The 21278-nt window shown below is 40.1% G+C and overlaps 1 protein-coding gene across 6 annotated transcripts in view; it reads left to right on the top strand.

Moving 5' to 3' along the window:
• HSDL2 (hydroxysteroid dehydrogenase like 2) overlaps positions 1-21278 on the top strand; it is an 83103-nt gene that overhangs the window by 41482 nt on the left and 20343 nt on the right. For all 6 annotated transcript variants that reach the window (XM_045373639.3, XM_074016813.1, XM_015436857.4 and 3 more), the window contains exons 7-8: positions 6683-6877; positions 9960-10031. In XM_045373639.3, the coding sequence (XP_045229574.2) occupies positions 6683-6877; positions 9960-10031 (267 nt within the window). The remainder of the gene's footprint in view (positions 1-6682; positions 6878-9959; positions 10032-21278) is intronic.

The raw sequence follows: 21278 nt of genomic DNA, 5'->3' as shown, positions 1-21278 counted from the left end.
TTTATTGTAGTCATTGTAGATAAATATTTGATGACATTCAATAAATATTTGATGAGTGAGTAAATGAGTGAATGAATGTGCAATATGATTACCTTCTGCCTGGCTCCAAAATATTGTGGACAAAGCTTATATAACAGGCAGAATGTTCTGTATCAGGGAATATAGAGGGCATTATCAGGATCAGCAGGAAAAATCAGCTCATTGCTGAGATCTTTGCTTTAGCTTCAAGATATTCATTTTAGAAGGTTTACTAGACATCTTGGAGCCAGTGATGTTACTTGGTGCTAGACTTGATGACACACTAAATCCAATTTACAGTCATGTTCCTTGTGGTGCACGGTATGATGAATTAGGTACTGGGTATTGTTTTTTATTTTTTATTTTTTGAGACAGAATCTTGCTCTGTCACCCAGGCTGGAATGCAGTGGCGCCATCTTGGCTCACTGAAACCTCTGACTCCTGAGTTCAAGTGATTCTCCTGCCTCAGCCTCCCAAGTAGGTGGGACTACAGGCACGCACCACCACGCCCAGCTAATTTTTGTATTTTTTTTTTTTTTTTTAGTACAGACAGGGGTTTTACCACATTGGCGAGGGTGCTCTGGAACTCCTGACCTCAAGTGATCCACCCTCCTCGGCCTCTCAAAGTGCTGGGATTACAGGTGTGATCCACCGTGCCTGGCCTACAGGGTGCTTTTGAGACATAGTAGCTCAGGATAAATGATCAGAGAGGTAGATTTTCAAAAGTAGGTAAACAATTGAAAAGAGATCTCAAGGGGATGTTGGAATGTTTCAGAAAGGAGAACTGGGAAAGACATTTCTCAGCAGAGGGAGCGATGCATGCAAAGACTGCAGTTTGGGAAAATACTGTCTGCGGTGGAACTACAAGGCTGGTGTATGTATGATAGGGTGTGGGCTTGTTATTTCCTCCTGAACTTGAGCAACTCAAGTTGTGCAGGTTGACTGGAATGTTGGGTGAGTGTGAGGGTGTGGGGAAGATGGATGAGATGGATGGTCTTGTCTGCCAAGTTTAGGAGCTTGAGTTGTAACCTGTATTCAGTGGAGAGCCACTGAAGACTTAAAAGCAGAAGATTAATAATAAACTAGGGAAAATAGTAGCACTGAAGTAATATGGTTGTTGATGAGGTTTAGGAAGTTTAATCTGGCATCTGAATATAGGATGGCTTGTAAGATTATAGAGAGAAGAGGCAGGAAAGCTAGCTAGAATATTACATTATTCATGAGTGAGGCAATGAAAATGGAGGGGTGAAAATGGACTTGAGAGGGTGGCCAGGCTCTTGGCTGTTTGTGAGGCCTCTATTTAAAGGAAAACACGCATCTCCTCATCTTAGATGACAGCGTAGAGTGACTCTCTTTATGTCAGCTGGAACCAGAAGTAATCTCCCAACATTATTGCCTTTCAAGAAAAAAGAGATTTATTGTGCTTAACGGAGTGAGTACAGTGTAACATATATTATCCTCAGTCACAGCAGTGTCCTGGTCTGCCGCTTGGCTTTTCAGCTGCGTGCTCTTCTCAACAACACTGACTTCATTGCTCCTCCTGGGTTTAGCACTTTCACCCTGCTGAATTCAGCACATCCAGAGAAAGGATCAGAGGGCCGGCCTCTAGTTGTTTCACAACATGGAATTTCAGGCTTCCAACTAGGTCACCTTCAGAATTGTAATTTTTTTCTTTTTATAAGACCTGTTTCATGGTTCCTGCTGAAATGGAGGGTGGAGAAGGAGAGAGGGATGATGGCTGCTATTCACAATGCGTACTCTTCTTACCTTGTGACTGGTCTGGACAAGTGTAGTAGAAGCAGGAAAGTCCACTTGTGGGTGGATTTGATTTGGGCTTGGGGTGGGGAGTCTGGGTATGGCAGCTACTGATTTGGTAATGGCTGCAGAGAGGAAGGCCGCAGAAGTATCACAGAGCAGCTGCAGACCTCTGTCACCTGGACTATATTGCAAATAGATTTGTGAACTCAGCTAACCAAGGAGGGTGAGGCGACAAGGTGGTGCCTCACCTCCTTCCTGTCTGGTGCTAGAAATCAAAACTAGTTTCTCTGTTTTTCAAGGGACCTGTTCACTGACTAGGTTAAACAGTTTATACATTTTCATTGATTCTGACATCCCCATGCTTTATATTTGTACATCTCTAATATCTGTCTGTATCTTACAATGGATGATATATCATAGTTTAATTGGCAGCTTTTTTCTTTCCTTAGTGATCCCTAAGGTAATGGTGTGCTGTATAATCGGTGGCATCACTGGTTCAGTGGATACACACACGAGTATGTGGATATGTGTGGTGGTGGCTGACAGGTGTTAAAGAGGGGAAATAAGCTCTCTTCCCAGAGAAGGAGTCATCACGGGCAGTGCTGATGTTTTAAGCCTCATATGCACTCCATATATTTATGTGAAAGGAAATCTTTGATTGGTCTTAAGACTGTTGGTACTGTCTGTTTTCAGGTAGTAATCTCTTAGCTATTATCAGGAGAATCAATTGGAAGCTATTAGATGTCTCTTCAGTTATCTCTTAATAAGACTTAAGTTTTAGGGTTGATGTTGTGACTCTTGTGATCCATGGTTTATCTGCTTTCATTATAAATCTTGCTTATTTTCTTTCCCAGAAATCATCAGTGAATTTCATTTGATTTATCCTACTGTTAACCTGTTTTTATCGTTATCAGTTTTTTCTAACCTGTTGGGTTAGCTTGTTGGCATTCCAAAATCTGTGTTGAGAAATACTCAGTGGCCCACTTCTTGATTTTTGAGTGTCTAGTTGTACCTTCTTTGTATCTTTCCTAGAAAGATTGTTAAAGTAATGATAGGTTGGAGGAACATTTCTTATTCTATAGACACACACACATAGCATGTATATACTTACATGTGACATATTTTTATTAGACTTCTAATTTAGAATTTTTTTTTTTTTTTTTTTTTTTTTTTTTGAGACGGAGTCTCACGCTGTTGCCCAGGCTGGAGTGCAGTGGCGCGATCTCGGCTCACTGCAAGCTGCGCCTCCCGGGTTCCCGCCATTCTCCTGCCTCAGCCTCCTTAGTAGCTGGGACTACAGGCGCCCGCCACCGCGCCCGGCTAATTTTTTGTATTTTTAGTAGAGACGGGGTTTCACTGTGGTCTTGATCTCCTGACCTTGTGATCCGCCCGCCTCGGCCTCCCAAAGTGCTGGGATTACAGGCTTGAGCCACCGCGCCCAGCCTCTAATTTAGAATTTTTAAGGATTCTTGTGCAACTGATGTCGTTTACATGGAGACTAGGAGTGTGCATGTATGCATATCGTTTCAAAATAGATTATACTCAATTATGTGCAGGAAAGTTCTACAGTTTTCGAGAGTGAGATGATAACTGAACTCCAAGAACTTTGATTAACAAGGTATGACCCATTTAGTTGCATCATGGATGAGAGCCTGGCTCTCAAGTCAGGCTGCTGGGTGTTTGAATTTTAGCTTCTGTGACCTTGGGCAAGTTACTTAACTTCTCTGTGCTTGAGCACTCCTATCTATAAAATGGGAATAACAACAGGACCTACCTCAGGGTTCTAAGAATTAAGTAAGATAATGTATGTAAAATAGGTAATAGCATGCCTGGCACAGGGTATACTTAATGAATGGCAGGTGCTATTTTTAATTTTAGTTTATTCATTTTTAATTTTTGTGTTTTTTTGACAAGCAGATGGGGTCTCACTCTGTCACCCAGGCTGGAATGCAGTGGCACAGTCATAGCTCACTGCAGCCTCAAACTCCTAGGCTCAAGCAATCTTCCTGCCTCAGCCTCCAGAATATCTGGAATTATAGGCTCTAGCCACCACATCCAGCTGCTATTTTTTTTTTTTTTTAATTAATAAAGGATCAGTTCAAGAGTGAGACCAGAGCTCTTGCTCTTGATCTGTTGGTTAAGGAAAAAAATTATTTCTAGGGCTGGACATGGTGGCTCACACCTGTAATCCCAACACTTTGGGAGGCCGAGGCAGGAGGATGGCTTGAGCCCACCAGTTGGAGACCAGCCTGGGAAACATAGCAAGACCCATTTCTACAAAGAAAAAAAAAAAAAAAAAAAAAAAGCCGGGCGCAGTGGCTCACGCCTGTAATCCCAGCACTTTGGGAGGCTGAGGCCAGTGGATCACGAGGTCAGGAAATTGAGACCATCCTGGCTAACACGGTGAAACCCCGTCTCTACTAAAAATACAAAAAATTAGCCAGGCGTGGTGGCGGGCGCCTGTAGTCCCAGCTGCTCTGGAGGCTGAGGCAGGAGAATGGCGTGAACGGGGGAGGCGGAGCTTGCGGTGAGCCGAGATCACGCCACTGCACTCCAGCCTGGGTGACAGAGCCAGACTCTGTCTCAAAAAAAAAAAAATGAAATACAAAAACTGGATGTGGTGGGAGGGTGAGGTAGGAGGATAGTTTGAGAGCCCAGGAGATCAAGGCTGCTGAGAGCCATGATCTCACCACTACCTTTGGCCTGGGTGCCAGTATGAGACCCTATCTCGGAAAAAAAAAAAAAAAAATTATTCCTAGTAAATGATTTTTAGTTATGAAGTAGAAAAGTGTCTTCTAACTCAATGCTTTCAAGAAATTCCCTAAATTAATTGAACATTAAAAAAAAGGGATGTAAGTTCCACGAAGGTAGATGCCTTATGTCCGTTTTGTCAACATCTGTGTCCTTAATATCTAGAATAGCGCCTGACTTATATATAGTAAGTGCTTAATAACTATTTGTTGAGTGAATGCAAAAGGGCCAATGGCCCTTAAAAGCTACAGACATTTCATCTTATAGACCAAAATATGTAAGTTATTCTAGCATATAATAATTTAAAATTGTATTTTAACAATGTATGGAAATAAGTTTTATCTAAAGTACTAGAAACTCACAAACCTAAGTACATTTAAATAAATTGACTTTCTGTGAACCTATGAATTATGTTGGAAAATAAATAAATAAATAGACTTTTCTTGTTTGATGTAAACTAGGATATATGTAAGCAAATTGAGATGTTACTGTTGACAATGTATAATTAATAATGTACTGTTAATTGTAGAGTTTCAAGTTACTTCATATAAGACACATAATTTTTAAAAGTACAGCTAACATAGTAAAAATTATATGCAAATATTAACAGCAGGTATCCCTAGATAGGGAAATTATAATTAATTAAGCAATTTTTCCTTTTACTTCTCTTTATTTCCTTTTTTTTTTTTTTTTTTTCCTGAGACGGAGTCTCACTCTGTCACCCAGGCTGGAGTACACTGGAGTAATTTCAGCCCGTTACAACCTCTGGCTCTCAGATTCAAGCGATCCTCCTACCTCTGCCTCCCAAGTAGCTGGGACTACAGGCACTCGCCACCACGCCTGGCTAATTTTTGTATTTTTAGTAGAGATGGGGTTTCACCATGTTGACCAGGCTTGTCCCGAACTTCTGTTCCTCAAGTGATCCATCCACCTTGGCCTCCCACAGTGCTGGGATTACAGGCATGAGCCACCGCACCTGGCTATTTTCTAATATTTTCTACAGAACAGAGTTGTCTGAATTTAAAAAGGACCCCCCCCAGAAATCCAAGCAATATTTATTGAGTGTTTTTCAAGGAACCTATTCACTGACTAGGTGAAAGAGTTTATACCATTTTCATTGATGCTGAGATGCCCATGTATTATATTTGTACATCTCTGATACCAGTCTGTATCTTACAATGAATGATATATCATAATTTAATTGGCAGCTTTTTTGTTTCCTTAGTGGTCCCTAACATAATGGTGCACTTTATAATCAGTGGCATTGTTGGTTCAGTGAATTCCCACAAGAATGTGTGCATGTGGTTGGTGGTGGCTGACAGGTGTTAAAGAGGGGAAATAAGCTCTCTTCCCAGAGAAGGAGTCATCACAGGCAGTGCTGATGTTTTAAGCCTCATATGCACTCCATATGTTTATGTGAAAGGAAATTTTGGGTATTAAGACTGGTGGTACTGTCTGTTTTCAGGCAGTAATCTCTTAGCTGTTATCAAGAGAATCAATTGGAAGCTATTAGAGGTCTCTTCAGTTATTCCTTTAAAAGACATGCAAATTCTTGAGCATTCTAAATCAGAAAGTTCATTGAATTTTACTGTGAGTCTTCTGGTTTAGTCTGTAGTATAAGGCAGGGTTGCACAGAGTAAGGAACATGTGTTTTCTACCCAGTTCTCTGTGGAACATTTGGCAAATTCTGGGGCCGGGCTCAGTGGCTCACGCCTGTCATCCCAGCACTTTGGGAGGCCGAGGTGGATGGATCACGAGGTCAGGAGTTTGAGACCAGCCTGGCCAACATGGTGAAACCCCGTTTCTACTAAAAATACAAAAAATTTCCTGGGCGTGGTGGCGCACGCCTGTAATCCCAGCTACTCGGAAGGCTGGGTTCAATTGCTTGAACCCAGGAGATGGAGGTTGCGGTGAGCGGAGATCACGCCATTGCACTCCTGTCTGGGCGACACAGCAAGACTGTCTCCAAAACAAAAACAAAAACAAAAAGCAAAAAAATTTGGCAAATCCCTTAAGCAGTCTGGACCTTGTTTTCATCATCTGAGAAATGAAAGAATTAGCCTTGATAATTGTGAAGGGTAGTGCTTGTTACTTCCATAGTTTTATTATTTGATTTGGAGTTACAAGTGTACGTGTGTGTGTGTTTTCTCTACAGCCATACACACTGCTGCTACGGAGATGCTGGGAGGACCTGGTATCGAAAGCCAGTGTAGAAAAGTGGATATCATTGCAGATGCAGCATATTCCATTTTCCAAAAGCCAAAAAGTTTTACTGGCAACTTCGTCATTGATGAAAATATCTTAAAAGCAGAAGGAATACAAAATTTTGACATCTATGCAATTAAACCAGGTAATGCTTGTATAGTTTTTAAAAGTAACAATATGTTTTTCCATATTTTCTGCCATGAACACATCTGTTTTTTGTGTTTGTGTGATCGTAAAATGAATATGTTATTTTAAAAGCTGTCTTCCCAATGAAGGAAAAAAACCCATACCAACACAACTTAAAAAAAAAGATGAATAAAAAATAGAGGTGAGTTGAGGGCTTTTGAAGTGATATATATAAGCACAGAAAGTCAGATCAGCTACTAGCCACTTCCAAATCTCGAAATAAGAAATGAAAATTATTTTTTAAAGTTGGTCTTAAAATCACAGAGTAAAGATTTTGTTCAAGAATACGTGGTGACAGATGGTACAGTAGTGGGTTATTTATTTATTTGAGAAAGGGTCTCACTCTGTCACCCTGGCTGGAGTGTAGTGGCACGATCTCAGCTTACTGCAACCTCCACCTCCTAGGCTCAAGCAATCCTTCCACCGCAGCCTCTTGAGTAGCTGGGACTATAGGCATGTGCCACCACACCTGGTTAATTTTTATATTTGTAGATGTGGGATTTCACCATGTTGCCCAGGCTGGTCTTGAACTCCTGAGCTCAAGTGATCTGCCTGCCTTGGCCTCCTAAAGTGTTAGGATTACAGGTGTGAGCCACTGCACCTGGCCCAGTCATGAATTTTTTTGTTTAAAATAATTTATGATTGTGGACTCTGTAAATATTTGTCTCTTAAGTGCAGTCTCTTAGAGTAGCTTAATGACAGATGGTGTAGATGAGTGGGCATGGTGTAGTAAAGTGATCTGAGAAGCTTCCAGAAAGCCCTCTTTTTAAGTAACTCTCTCTCTCTGAAATCGTGGATGATAATGATAATAATGGATTTTTACCATATAGAATATGATGTATTCTAATATAGCCATATATAGAAGTAAATTTAATTTATGGTAAAGTATATTTTAAATATTATTCATTAAGCTGAGCTTCGAAATGACACAAACCATGTTTATATTTGTATCATCCCTGCTCATCTCTGCAGTTCCAACTGAATTAAATAGCAGATTATAGTTTTATAAAGCACTCTTATATGCATTATCTATTTAGCCTGCATAACAATTCTGTAAGGGAAGTAATGCTTAGTGATTAAGAACATGGAATTTGGGAGAAGACAAGCCAGGTTCATATTGCAGCTCTGCTGCTCACTGCTATGCAGCTTTGAGCGTGTCACCCAGTTTGTCTGTCTCAGCCTTAATGTCCATATTGGTAAACTTAAGAGAACGATACATTTCATACAAGATTTTTGTAAAGACTAAATGTGATAACGTATGTTTTTGGCACAGTGCCCAGCATATAGTACACTCAGAATATTTGGTAGTTAATATTTACAAGTGGAAAAACAGGCTCAGAGAGATTGAGCCTTTGCCTAAGAGCAGATGGCTAATAGGCGGCAGAACCTGACTAGATTCGGGTCTTCTGGGTCCTGGTACCCAGGAATATAATTATTACTTTAGGTTTTAAAGACACAGTGTAATTGTGCACAAGTTTTAAAATTTTATTTAAATTAAAAATCCTATCAAGTATTGAGAACTTAGTATGACCAGATACTATGATATTAGGATACAACAAAGATGAATTCATTCCTGCCCTCCAGAAGTTTGCTTAAACTTCTGAAAAAGAGAGAGAGAGACAGGAGACTGAGGCAGGAGGCTCATTTGAGCCCAGAAGTTTGAGACCAGCCTGGGCAAAACAGCAAGACCCCATCTCAAAAAAAAAAAAAAAAAAAGAAAAAGAAAAGAAAAGAAAAAAAAGGAAAAGAAAGAAAGGAAAAGAAAAAGAGAGCAATTGAGATTGTTAACATCTCACTGTACTATAGTTTTGAAGGCTTTGTGGCCTTTAAATCTTCTAGTGTGCACGTGTCTTGGAGTTATCAGTGTAATTAAAACAGTTAGCCTATTTGCTAACCACAACCATTAGCTGAAAATAAGACCCAGTGGAGGCTGTGTGCAGTGGCTCACACCTGTAATCCCAGCGCTTTGGGAGGCCAAGGCCGGCAGATCACTTGAGCCAAAGAGTTCAAGACCATACTGGGCAACATGGCAAAACCCTCTGTCTATAAAAAATAAAAATGAGTGGTCGGGTGCCATGGCTCATGCCCATAATCCCAGCACATTGGGAAACCGAGGTGGATGGATATCCTGAGGTCAGGAGTTCGAGACCAGCCTGACCAATATGGGGAAACTCTGTCTCTACTAGAAATACAAAAATTAGCCAGGCCTGGTGGTGGGCACCTGTAATCCCAGCTACTTGGGAAGCTGAGGCAGGAGGATTCCTTGAACCTGGGAGGCAGAGGGTGCAATGAGCCGAGATTATGCCACTGTACTCAAGCCTGGGTGACAGAGCGAGACTCCATCTCAATAAATAAATAAATAAATAAATAAATAAATATTAGCTGGATATGGTGGCTTGCACCTGTGGTCCCAGTTACTTGGGAGGCTGAGGGAGGAGGATCACTGGATCCCATGAGGTGGAGGTTGCAGTGAGCCAAGATCGTGCCACTGCACTCCAGCCTGGGTGACAGTGAGACCCTGTGTCAATAATAATAATAATAACCCAGTGGAATGGATGGAATAGGATAGCTTAGTTTTCATGATGATGGAGTGAGAGGAAGAGGGAGAGAGAGAAGAGACCCAAATGCACTAATGCTGAGAAGAAAGTCCTTCTTAAGAAGGGGCCCTCTGCTCTTAGGAGGGCAGGTAAGAAATGAGTCCTGAGCACTTTGGAAGAATGTGGGCCAGAAGAGCAGTGTAGGATGAGAAGGGCAAAGGTTCCTGGGAGAGCAGGTAAAGGCTTTACAGAACAGGTGATCTTTTGGGGATTAAATCTTGAAGATAAAATTTATCAGAGGAGAGGAGGATAACTGAATTATGAGAAAATTAATTGAATGAAGATCAGGTCATTCGCAGTTCTCACGGAGGCCTTTTCTGTTGCACCAGAATGATTTTTAATGAAACAGATATGTTTACTAAACAGATATGTTTACTCAACAGATGTTAAAATCTTACTATGTTGTAGTTACATTAACCTAATGGTTTGGGGTCAATTTTTCAGGTCATCCTTTGCAACCAGATTTCTTCTTAGATGAATACCCAGAAGCAGTTAGTAAGAAAATGGAATCAACTGGTAAGATCTAGACTATATTTTATGTTAGAAAATATAAATCCTAACTTACGTATTTCTTCCAAAATATGGAATTGATCCTATAACAGTGACATTTCTGCCTTCTGTTTTTAAACTATTTTGTAATTTAAAGTAAACAAGTAATGTGAGCTCTCAGTTAATTCTAGTAAAGAAGGTTATTTTGTTCATCTACCACTAAGAAGTTTTAATAAGGCTGGGCACAATGGCTCATACCTGTAATCCCAGCACTTTTGAGGCGAATGGATCACTTGAGTCCAGGAGTTTGCGACAAGCTTGGGCAACATGGCAAAACCCCATGTCTACAAAAAAATAAACTGGGCGTGGTGGCACGAGACTGTAGTCCCAGCTACTCAGGAGGCTGAGCCTGGGAAGTTGAAGCTTCAGTGAGCCATGATCGTGCCACTGCACTCTAGCCTGGGTGACAGAGCAAGACCCTGTCTCAAAAAAAAAAAAAAAGAAGGAGTTATTAATATATTCTTTGCATTTGGTCAAAAAAAGGTCTGAAAAAACTTTTTTTTCAGGTTTTATTTATTTTCTTTTGCACTGTCTTTAGGTATTTCATGTTGATACGTTATTTTGAGGAAAAGTGTGTCATATATCAAATACATCTAACACCATTTCCACAGTTTGTGTTATGTGACGATTTTATGGAAGAAATCAACTTCAGAGGAGGTTCGGGTTTTACTTTGTTTTGTTTCTGTAATTCAGAAACAACAGTGCCCTTGAATTGGTCCAGAGTTTACATTTTAGACTTTGTGTTCTGACATTTTGCCAGTGGCTCACTTAAAGAAGAAACACTTTAATGAATACCTGTGGGAAGAATTTCTCTCCTGGTTTACTAATAAGAATGGCTGTGCTTCTTATGGGCCCTTACCTTATTTTTATCTTATAGATGCTGTGATGCTCATCAATTTTGTTTTTTTTTTTTTTTAGAAGTCTGATAGAAAATATAGGGATGAATTTCCTTGATACCGTTAGCAAATCTGTGGCACCTAACTGCAGTGCATTTTAGTGCCAAACCTTATTTCCAGCTTTCCTTTATTTATTCTTTATTATTTATCTTTTCTTTTTCCAAATTTTTGTGGTAATTAAAAAAAATTACTTAGGTAATAAAAATGACTTTTTTGTATTATAGACAATTTAAAACAATAGAAAGGAAAAGAGTTACTCATAATCCTACTACCCAGAGTATTAAAACCAGGAAAAACAAGATTCTCAGTCTTTTTCTCAAAAGGCCTCTTACAGAATGGTGGAAAATTATCAAAGTCTGGAAGAGTCTGGTCTTCAAGTTAGTTAAGTCCAAAACTCTGATTTTTGCCCAGCGCCCTAAGGTTGGATCTGTCTTTTAGAAGAAGGCATGCATGAACTGAGCTCATTTAAATTCCAAATTTTAAATAATCATTTATTGATCAAGTATATTCATTTTGTTTATTCAACAACTATTTACTGGACACCTACTATGTGCCAAACACTGTGCTAAGTACTTTGCATGCATTGTCCTGTTTAACACTATTAATCCCCAAGACAGATACTACCCTCATTTTATAGCTGCGATTGCACAGCCAGCAGGTGGCAGAACTAAGATTTAAACTTGTATTTCTGTGATTCCAAAGCCCATGTCTTTAACCAGTAAACTTAAATGGCTTTCCTAACACTTGAATACTTAGTCTTATAAATTTAAGCATATTCTTAGTCTGAGCAACATGGTGAGACCCCATCTCTACAAAAAATAAAAAAAATTAGCTGGGCATGGTGGCACATGCCTGTAGTCTCAGCTACTCAGGAGACTGAAGCAGGAGGATCCCTTGAGCTCAAGAGTTTGAGGCTGCAGTGAGCTATGATTGAGCTATAGCACTCCAGCCTGGGCAATAGAGCAAGACCCTGTCTCAAATAAATACATAAATTAGCACATTCTTTCCCGTGATAATCCAATTTATTAATTTATAACAAGGAGTTGCCATCTCATAGGTTAAACATGTAGGTGCTTGATCAGCACATTCTCTTCCTTTGGATATAATTACACATGAAACAGAATCATAGTCAGAAGGTCATTTAATGACCATGGAATCAGAACAAGGGGGTTAGACAGGTAGAGTGTAAAATCAGTGTTTACTGGCATCAGGCTTTGATAGGGATAACTTTGCCTATAGCCATCTCCACAGAAGCAATGCTCTCACCCTTAAGGTCAGAAGACTCAAATTCCTTTGGCTAACTTCCCCCACCTAATGCTGCGGGAGCATTTACTTTTGTAGTTCTCTTTTTTTGATTCTGTGTGGTTCAGTCGATAGCAATTTTACTTGACCTTTTCTGTAGGTATATTATTATAGTCATATAGATAGTAGCCTGGGCTATAAGTTACCTCTTTCAGTTTATTTCTTATGTCCTCTCATAGTTCAGCTCTCTGAGAACTATGGTGTATCCCTTGTTTCCAAAGGGGGAGAGGTTCACCCTAATGTTGCACCCACAACTTAGAATAACCTGTTACCATTTCATTATACCTTTTCCAGTATTTGTCCTGTGTATGTTAGCTCTTATATATGTAATTATTATAAACAGTGTACATAGTTTTAAATTGATTTTTTCTTTCTTCCTATCTTAAAAGCAATATCAACCAGGCATAGTGGCTCATGCCTGTAGCCCCAGCACTTTGGGAGGCTGAGGTGGGAGGATTGCTTGAGCCCAGGAGTTCAAAAGTAGTCTGGACAACATGGCGAAACCTTGTCTCTACAAAAAGTACAAAAATTAGCTGGGTGTGATGGTGCATGCCTGTAGTCCCAGCAACTTGGGAGGCTGAGGTGGGAGGATCACTTGAGTTCAGGAGTTTGAGGTTGCAGTGAGCTATGATCAAGCCAGTGAACTCCAGCCTGTGTGAGAGAGTGAGAACCTGTCTCAAAAAACAAACAAACAAAAAACACAATACCATTATTTCTTCATTGATTCCCCCCACCCCTACTCTCCACTGGAACACAAGGAGCCCACTCAGTCTTTTTTTTTTTTTTTTTTTTTTGACTTTCAGCTTATTCTTATTTTTATTTTTCATTTGTTTTAGAGACTGGGTCTCACCCTGTCGCCCAAGCTGGAGTGCAGTGGCTCGATCATAGCCCACTGCAGCCCTCAAAGTCCTGGACTTAAACAATCCTCTCACCTCAGCCTCTCCAATAGCTGGGACTAGAGGTGCATGCCACCATGCCCAGCTAATTTTTAAATTTTTTGTAAAGAGGGGATCTTATTATATTGCCCAGGCTGGTCTCAAACTCCTGGCCTCAAACAATCATCCTGCCTCGGCCTCCCAACGTGCTGGGATTACAGGCATGAGCTATGGCGCTGGGCCTGTTTTCCTTCAGTTACAGTTTTAATTGCTTCTGTTCCATTTGTTCTTGATTCTCAGAAACACTTATTCTCACCCTGGCTCCCCTTACCCTTTCCCTGTAGTTAGCACCACTTCTCATTGGTTCCGGCTTTCTCTTCTGTATTCTGGAGACCTTTTAAAGTTTGTCCTCTATTAAAAAGGACAGTCTGATAAGATGTTCTATAGCTTAGTTTCTCTTCCATATTGTCTCGAATGGTTATTTTATTTTATTTTATTTTTTATTTATTTATTTTTTTGAGACAGAGTCTCGCTCTGCCGCCCAGGCTAGAGTGCAGTGGCACGATCTTGGCTCACTGCAAGCTCCGCCTCCCGGGTTCACGCCATTCTCCTGCCTCAGCCTCCCGAGTAGCTGGGACTACAGGCGCCTGCCACCTCGCCCGGCTAGCTTTTTGTATTTTTTAGTAGAGACGGGGTTTCACCGTGTCAGCCAGGATGGTCTCGATCTCCTGACCTCGTGATCCGCCCGTCTCGGCCTCCCAAAGTGCTGGGATTACAGGCTTGAGCCACCGCGCCCGGCCTAGAATGGTTATTTTAATTTGCTATGGTGCTTATATTTCTCTCACTTCCTCTTTCATTTTATCCTATTGTCTTTTCATCTCAGCCAGTTACATATAACTTTCTGTCCCTGTTTCATATAGGTTTTTTTTAAGGCTTTATTTATTTATTTTTTTGAGAGAGTCTCTCTCTGTTGCCCACGCTGGAGTGCAGTGGCATGATCTTGGCTCACTGCAACCTCCACCTCCCAGTTTCAAGCAATTCTCCTCCCTCAGCCTTGCTAGTAACTGGGATTACATGGGTGTGCCACCACGCCTGGCTAATTTTGTATTTTTAGTAGAGATGGGGTTTCGCCACATTGGCCAGGCTGGTCTCAAACTTCTGACCTCAGGTGATCTGCCCACCTTGGCCTCCCAAAGTGCTGGGATTACAGGCATGAGCCACTGTGCCTGGCCAAAGCTTTATTTTTTCGAGAGCAGTTTTAGATTCAGAGCAAAACTGAGAGGAAGGTATAGAAATATCCCATATACCCGCCTGCCCCCACACATGCATAACCTCCTTCCTTAGCAGCATCCTCTACCAGAGTGGCACATTTGTCACAACTGATGAATCTGTATTGACACATCATAATGATATAGTTTCCATGTGGAAGAATTCTTGTAAGTTAGTTTTAGATCTTGCTCTTCAGAGTAGCCTCCATTGCCTTGTGGCATATTATTTTTTTCATAGGCATCAGGTTATTTTTTTTCCATTAATTCTTCCTCATAGTAGGAGGTATCTCTAGAGCTAGTGTAGTCAAAGGCAGGAATGTGTAGGTTGCTTTTGGCTCCACTCCCTGTCCATATGGAGGAATTCCTTTTTCTGAGCTGTAGTTTCAAATGTAGCACCTGTTGGGCAAATAGCTCAGGCCAGTGTGCAAGGCTGACATGTGACCTTCCTTTACTTCCTCTGTTTCAAACTACTCTCCAGGCCTGGCTCAGTGGCTAAAGCCTATAATCCCAGCACTTTGGGAGGCTGTGGTGGGAGGATCGCCTGAGGCCAGGAGTTCTAGATGAGCCTGAGCAATATAGCAATAGCAAGATCCCATTTCTACAAAAAACTTTTGACAATAGCCAGGCGTGGTGGTACGTACCTGTAGTCTCAGGTACTTGGGAGGCTGAGGCAGGAGGATCACTTGAACCCAGGAGTTCAAGGTTGCAGCGAGCTGTGATTGTGCCATTGCACTCCAGCCCGGGTGACAGAGGGAGATCCTATCTCAAAAACAACATGAAACACAACAAAAACACAAAAACTACTCTCTCCTGCAATGCTCTGCTGCCAAGGTTCTTCCCCTCCCCATCCTTGTCAGCCATGCCTTGGGGCATGTACTTCCCAGGATGCTGCACTGCAGGACTCCCCTACTGTCTGCTTATCTTATTTGGGAGCTACAAGCTTTGGAACTGGATTTGAAAGATGCGGATGAGGAATCATATAGAGTGTGTCTTGAAAAGTAGCGTGTGTAAAACAGAGAGACAGCTCCTGATCTTAGTTGGTACAAGCCCAGAGTCTGATCCAGCGCGAGCCTCTCTTCTTTGTTCGTTCGGGTGGGCAGAGGTATTCTTTCTTTGAGATCTTTCATGAGGGAAAGCACAGGAGACCGGTCTTTCTGAGGCTGACTCTGTGTACCTTAGAGCTGCTGAACCTCTCCTCCTAGATTCAGATAATAGATTGTGTATCAGTCTAGGTGATGTTCAGTATTTCCCCTTTTTTGTGTGTGTGCATTTTTATATTTATTCAGTGTGAAGTTAGGAGAGCCTATGTCAGGGACTACCAGCCATGTGTCATCTTCTTTTGTGTATTGGAATTCTATAAATATTTCTTTCCCATTCCGGCTTACATTTTTGTAGTCTGATGGCTGCACCTTTAAAATCTATCATTGGTTTGTTGTTTTTGTCTCCTGAAGTTTTTTTTTTTCTCTTGTGCAAACTCATCATGTTTACGTCTCAATAATCCAGGTGATAAATTATGCAATTTATCTCTTGGCAAATGTCTTTCAGGGATAAACTAAAGTTTTTGCTGCAATCTCCTTGGCACTTCATATGTAGATGATATACCTTGACTAATAAACAAATCACCTGAAGTAGTTACCCACTAGGAAGGGAGGGGTTCCAGCAGTTATTTATATGACAGACTCAGTTCTCTCTGGTGTAACTGCTAAGACAAAACACATGACCTGCCTTTGGAAACATGAAGGAACCGTGTGTCTTCGCTGCCCTTGCTTTAGCAGCCTTTGCTTGGTCAACTTCTGGTGAGTTTCACATCTCAGCACTGTGCTCAGCTTTTATGTTGGCTATATAAAAAATTAGATTGCTAAACATAGAAGAAAATGTTGAGGACATATTTATTACTCAGTGGATAAAATTGCAGGCTCTGGAGTCAGACTGCCTGGATTTAATCTTGAATTCCATTTGTTTTTATTAAACAAATTGAAATGCTTTCTGGAACAAGGCAAGTTAAAAATAAAAAGGGGGAAATTAACTTTTGTATGTTCTGTATCTGGTCACCATCATGAGCTTTTTGTTGTTGTTTTTAAAGACATCTAATAGTTTCTGAGAGAGAGTGAGTACTCATTGAAAGCATAGACTTCGGAGTAAGACAAATATGGGTTCAAATCTGGTGCCTGCCACTTACATCTGTCATTTTGGGCACATCACTTCAGTTCTCTGAAACAGTTTTGTCACCTCTTGCTTTCCTTGTGTAATTATTGTGAGGAATAAGAGTGATAGTACATCATATTGTACATTTGATGCAGGAAGCCCCTATAACTATTGGTTGCTGTAGTAATTACCTTGGATTTTCTACATGGTAAAACTTCTTGTCTGCAAATAATAATATCTTTGAAGGATTATTTCTGGCATATATCTTAATACACTGACTTGAACTTCCACGAGTTCTTTAAAACTATTTTATTTTAATTATCCTTATTTTATTCTTAATTTTAATTAGAAAAATCTTCAGATTTTACCATAAGGTGTTAACATTTGTGTAAGATGGATATTTTTTAAATCAGAGAAGTTAGATTGGTATCTACTTTTTTTAGTGTAATAAACTTGTTACATTTTAAATATGTTAAATGGGTAATGTTCTCTTTCTGTGCTCTTTCTTCCTTTCTTCTTTCCTTTCTTTCTTTCCTTTTTTTTTTTTTTTATTGAGATGGAGTCCGTTCTGTTGCCCAGGCTGGATGCAGTGGCGTTTTCTTGGCTCACTGCAACCTGAACCGTCTGGGTTCAAGCGATTCTCCTGCCTCAGCCTCTTGAGTAGCTGGGATTACAGGCTCGCGCCACCATGCCCGGCTAATTTTATTTTTATTTTTTTATTTTTAGTAGAGACAGGGTTTCACTGTGTTAGCCAGGATGGTCTCAACCTCCTAACCTTGTGATCCACCTGCCTTGACCTCCCAAAAGTGCTGAGATTACGGGCATGAGCCACCACACCCGGCCTTTTTTTTTTTTTTTTTTAATAGAATTATGTTTTTATTTTTTAATTTTTTTTTTAAATTTATTTATTATTATTATACTTTAAGTTGTAGGGTACATGTGCATAACGTGCAGGTTTGTTACATATGTATACTTGTGCCATGTTAGTGTGCTGCACCCATCAACTCATCGTTTACATCAGGTATAACTCCCAATGCAATCCCTCCCCCCTCCCCCCTCCCCATGATAGGCCCCGGTGTGTGATGTTCCCCTTCCTGAGTCCAAGTGATCTCATTGTTCAGTTCCCACCTATGAGTGAGAACATGCGGTGTTTGGTTTTCTGTTCTTGTGATAGTTTGCTACAAAAAGGATGAGTTTGCGTCCTTTGTAGGGACATGGATGCACCCGGCCTTTTTCTATGCTCTCTTCTTTGAAGGTTTGAAATACCTACTAAGTCATTTGGGTCTCTTCTGAAGTTATTTCTTTCAGAACCTTTATTTTATTCAATTATAGGCTTTTTAAAACATAAAAAAACCAAAATTATCCATTTGAAGTTTCAAAACCTATTTAAGAGTTGACATGTAGTATTTCACTTACACAGTTTTTTAAAGTTTTCAAACTGTTTTATCTCTTTCCTTTGTTTTTTTATTTTTTCTTTTGAGAAAAAGTCTCACTCTGTCACCCAGGCTGGAGTGCAGTGGTGCTATCTTGACTCACTGCAACCCCCACCTCCCAGGTTCAAGGAATTCTCGTGCCTCAGCCTCCTGAGTAGCTGGGATTACAGGCACCCGCCACCATGCCCAGCTAATTTTTGTATTTTTAGTAGAGACGGGGTTTCACCATGTTGGTCAGGCTGTTCTCAAACTCCTGACCTCAGGTGATCCACCCACCTCAGCCTCCCAAAGTGCTAGGATTACAGGTGTGAGCCTCTGCACCTGGCCTCTTTCCTCTGTTTTAAAAATTATTTTTCTTTTTTCTTGATCAGTTGCTTATTTTATAGTATCTTATTTTTTTTTCTCAAAAGCACCAGATTTTAAATTTTATTTCATGTTTAATTCTACAGGTTTTCTCTTTTCTGATTCATTATCCTTTTAAAAACAACTTGAGATATAACTTACATACACCAAAAAATTCACCATTTTAGGCCGGGCACGGTGGCTCATGCCTGTATCCTAGCACTTTGGGAGGCTGAGGCAGGCGGATTGTCTGAGCTCAGGAGTTCAGCCTGGGCAACAGGTGAAATCCTGTCTCTACTAAAAATACAAAAAATTAGCTGGGTGTGGTGGTGCATGTCTGTAATTCCAGTTACTCGGGAGGCTGAGGCAGGAGAATCACTTGAGCCTGGGAGGTGGAGGTTGCAGTGAGCCAAAATCATGTCACTGCACTCCAGATGGGGCGACAGAGTGAAGCTCTGTTTAAAAAAAAAAAAAAAAAAATTCACCATTTGAAAGTGTCTAATGATTTTTAGCATCTTCCCAGAATTGTGCAACCATCTGATACCTCACTTTTTTTACTTTTGCTTTATTGTTTTCTCCTTTCTTTGAGGTCGGTTTTGTTCCTGTTCTTACTTGTTGGGCTAATACTTTATTGTTATTTCTTTTAAAGTAATGAAATAAAGTTTGTGCATTTATCCCCTTAACATAGTTTTGGCTACAGCCAATCAATTTTGTTATATACTTTACTCAATTTTGATAGCATTTTAAATTAGTCTGTATAGAAAAACTTAGTATGGGCAGGATGTAGGGGCTCACACCTGTAATCCTAACACTGTGGGAGATAGAGGCGGGATGATCACTTGAGGACAGGAGTTCAAGACCAGCCTGGGCAACATAGCGAGACCCTATCGCTACAAATAGAAAAAATTTAAAACATTAAAAATTAAAAACATTTTTGAAAAGAAAAGCTTAATACAGAAGTATAAAAAAGTATAGAACAGGCCAGGTGCAGTGGCTCACACCTGTAATCCCAGCACTTTGGGAGGCTGAGGTGAGCGAATCACCTGAGGTCGGGAGTTTGAGACCAGCCTGGTCAACACGGTGAAACCCTGTCTCAAATAAAAATACAAAATTAGTTGGGTGCAGTGGTATGTGCCTGTAATCCCAGCTACTTGGGAGGCTGAGGCACCAGAATCGCTTGACCCTGGGAGGTGGAGATTGCAGTGGGCTGAGATCACGCCACTGCACTCCAGCCTGGGTGACACAGCAAGACTCTGTCTCAAAAAAAAAAAAAAAAAAGTATAGAACAGCTCAAAGAAAAAAATTTAAAGTACCTGTAATCCAATTATAAGTACATTTATATTTTGGCTTATTTCCTTTCAACCACTGTTTTTTTTTTTTTTTTTTTTTTGCACATATAACTTAAAATGTATACCCAGAAATAAATATTTTACCAGTAGGTTCATAGTGTGTTTTTTTTTTTTGAAAGAAGCTTTATTTATATTATGTTTAATTGCATAGATTCTCATTTAATTTAACATTACTTAATTATTGTGAATGTTCTCCATGTCTTCAAAAACAACTTTTTGAGGCTGGGTGCAGTAGCTCATGTCTGTAATCCCAGTCATGGGTGGCTGAAGCGGGTGGATCACTTGAGTCTAGGAGTTCGAGACCAGCCTGGCCAACATGGTGAAACCCTATCTCTATAAAAAATACAAAAAATTAGCTGGGCATAGTGGCACATGCCTGTGGTCCCAGCTACTCAGGAAGCTTGAACTCAGGAAGTTGAGGCTGTAGTGAACCTTGATTGTACCACTGCACTTCAGCCTGGGTGACAGAGTAAGCCCCTGTCTCGAAAAACAATAAATAAATAAATAGATAAATATTGGAGTTCATAGCTCAATTTTAAAATTGGCTTCTAAATAATAATACCTTATATGAATAGTAATGTGTCCCATTCACTTACACTGGTGTACACTTGGAAAATAACTGGGAAGTGGCCTTGCTCAAATAAGCACTGCAAAGGTTAGAAAGTATTAGGTGTTATTGTTGAAGCATGGGGAATACCTTTTTCAAAATTAACTGGTGAAGATGAACTACTGGCCAATTTTATGTTTTCAAATTGTAGAATAAATATGTACGTGTGTATGTATTTACATATTCAGCCTTATATTGTTTAGTTCAGTATCTATTCAAAAACTATCTTAACTAAAATATTCTTACATTCTATCCCAGTTCTTAAGTAGAACCCATCACTTCTCGACTTAATTTTATGTATGTATGCATGTATATGCATTTGCATATTGTCTGTCTACCCTAGTCAGTTTTCTTGTATGTCTGTGTCTGGCTTGGTGTCATGGTAAACTGGCCTCACGTAATTAATTAGAAAGTGTTCCCTCCTCTTGCATTTTTTTTTGGAAGAGTTTTGAAGGTTCGGCAGGCATATAAAAATAGATACTGTATGATTGATTCCATTTATTTGACGATAAACATGAGACAAAACTAATATATGGTGTTAGCAATTAGGAGGGGTTGTGGAGTGGGCTTCTGGGATACCTGTAATGTCCTCTTTCTTGACCTAGGTGGTGATGACACGATGTTTTCACTTTCTTACATACATTTTGGTCTGGATACACCTGATCACTGTTTCTGAATGTATGTTACACATTAATAAAAAGCAGCGCCATGCTAAGGGCAAGGCAGGAGAAGTGGATAGCCCCCAGTGCAGGCAATAAAGGGGTACACTGTAGTAAATTTTAAAACAATAATAAAACAGGCTAAAGAAATTCTTTAAGGCTTTCATCTCTAATATATGTTTGTACTTTAACTTATAAAAGGAGAAGGGTTTTTTTTTAAATTTGTGGAAACATCATAATGAAAGGCAATTTATATTCAGTATACTTTATGAATTAATAGCTTACTTTGTACTATGGAGTATCTTTATGCTGTCAATTAGATTTCATTTAATAACCTT

The sequence above is a fragment of the Macaca fascicularis genome, chromosome 15 (genome assembly GCF_037993035.2).
Source record: "Macaca fascicularis isolate 582-1 chromosome 15, T2T-MFA8v1.1".
Taxonomy (NCBI): Eukaryota; Metazoa; Chordata; class Mammalia; order Primates; family Cercopithecidae; genus Macaca; species Macaca fascicularis.
Note: the sequence above shows the minus strand (reverse complement) of the source record. Positions and strands in the feature narration are given on the sequence as shown.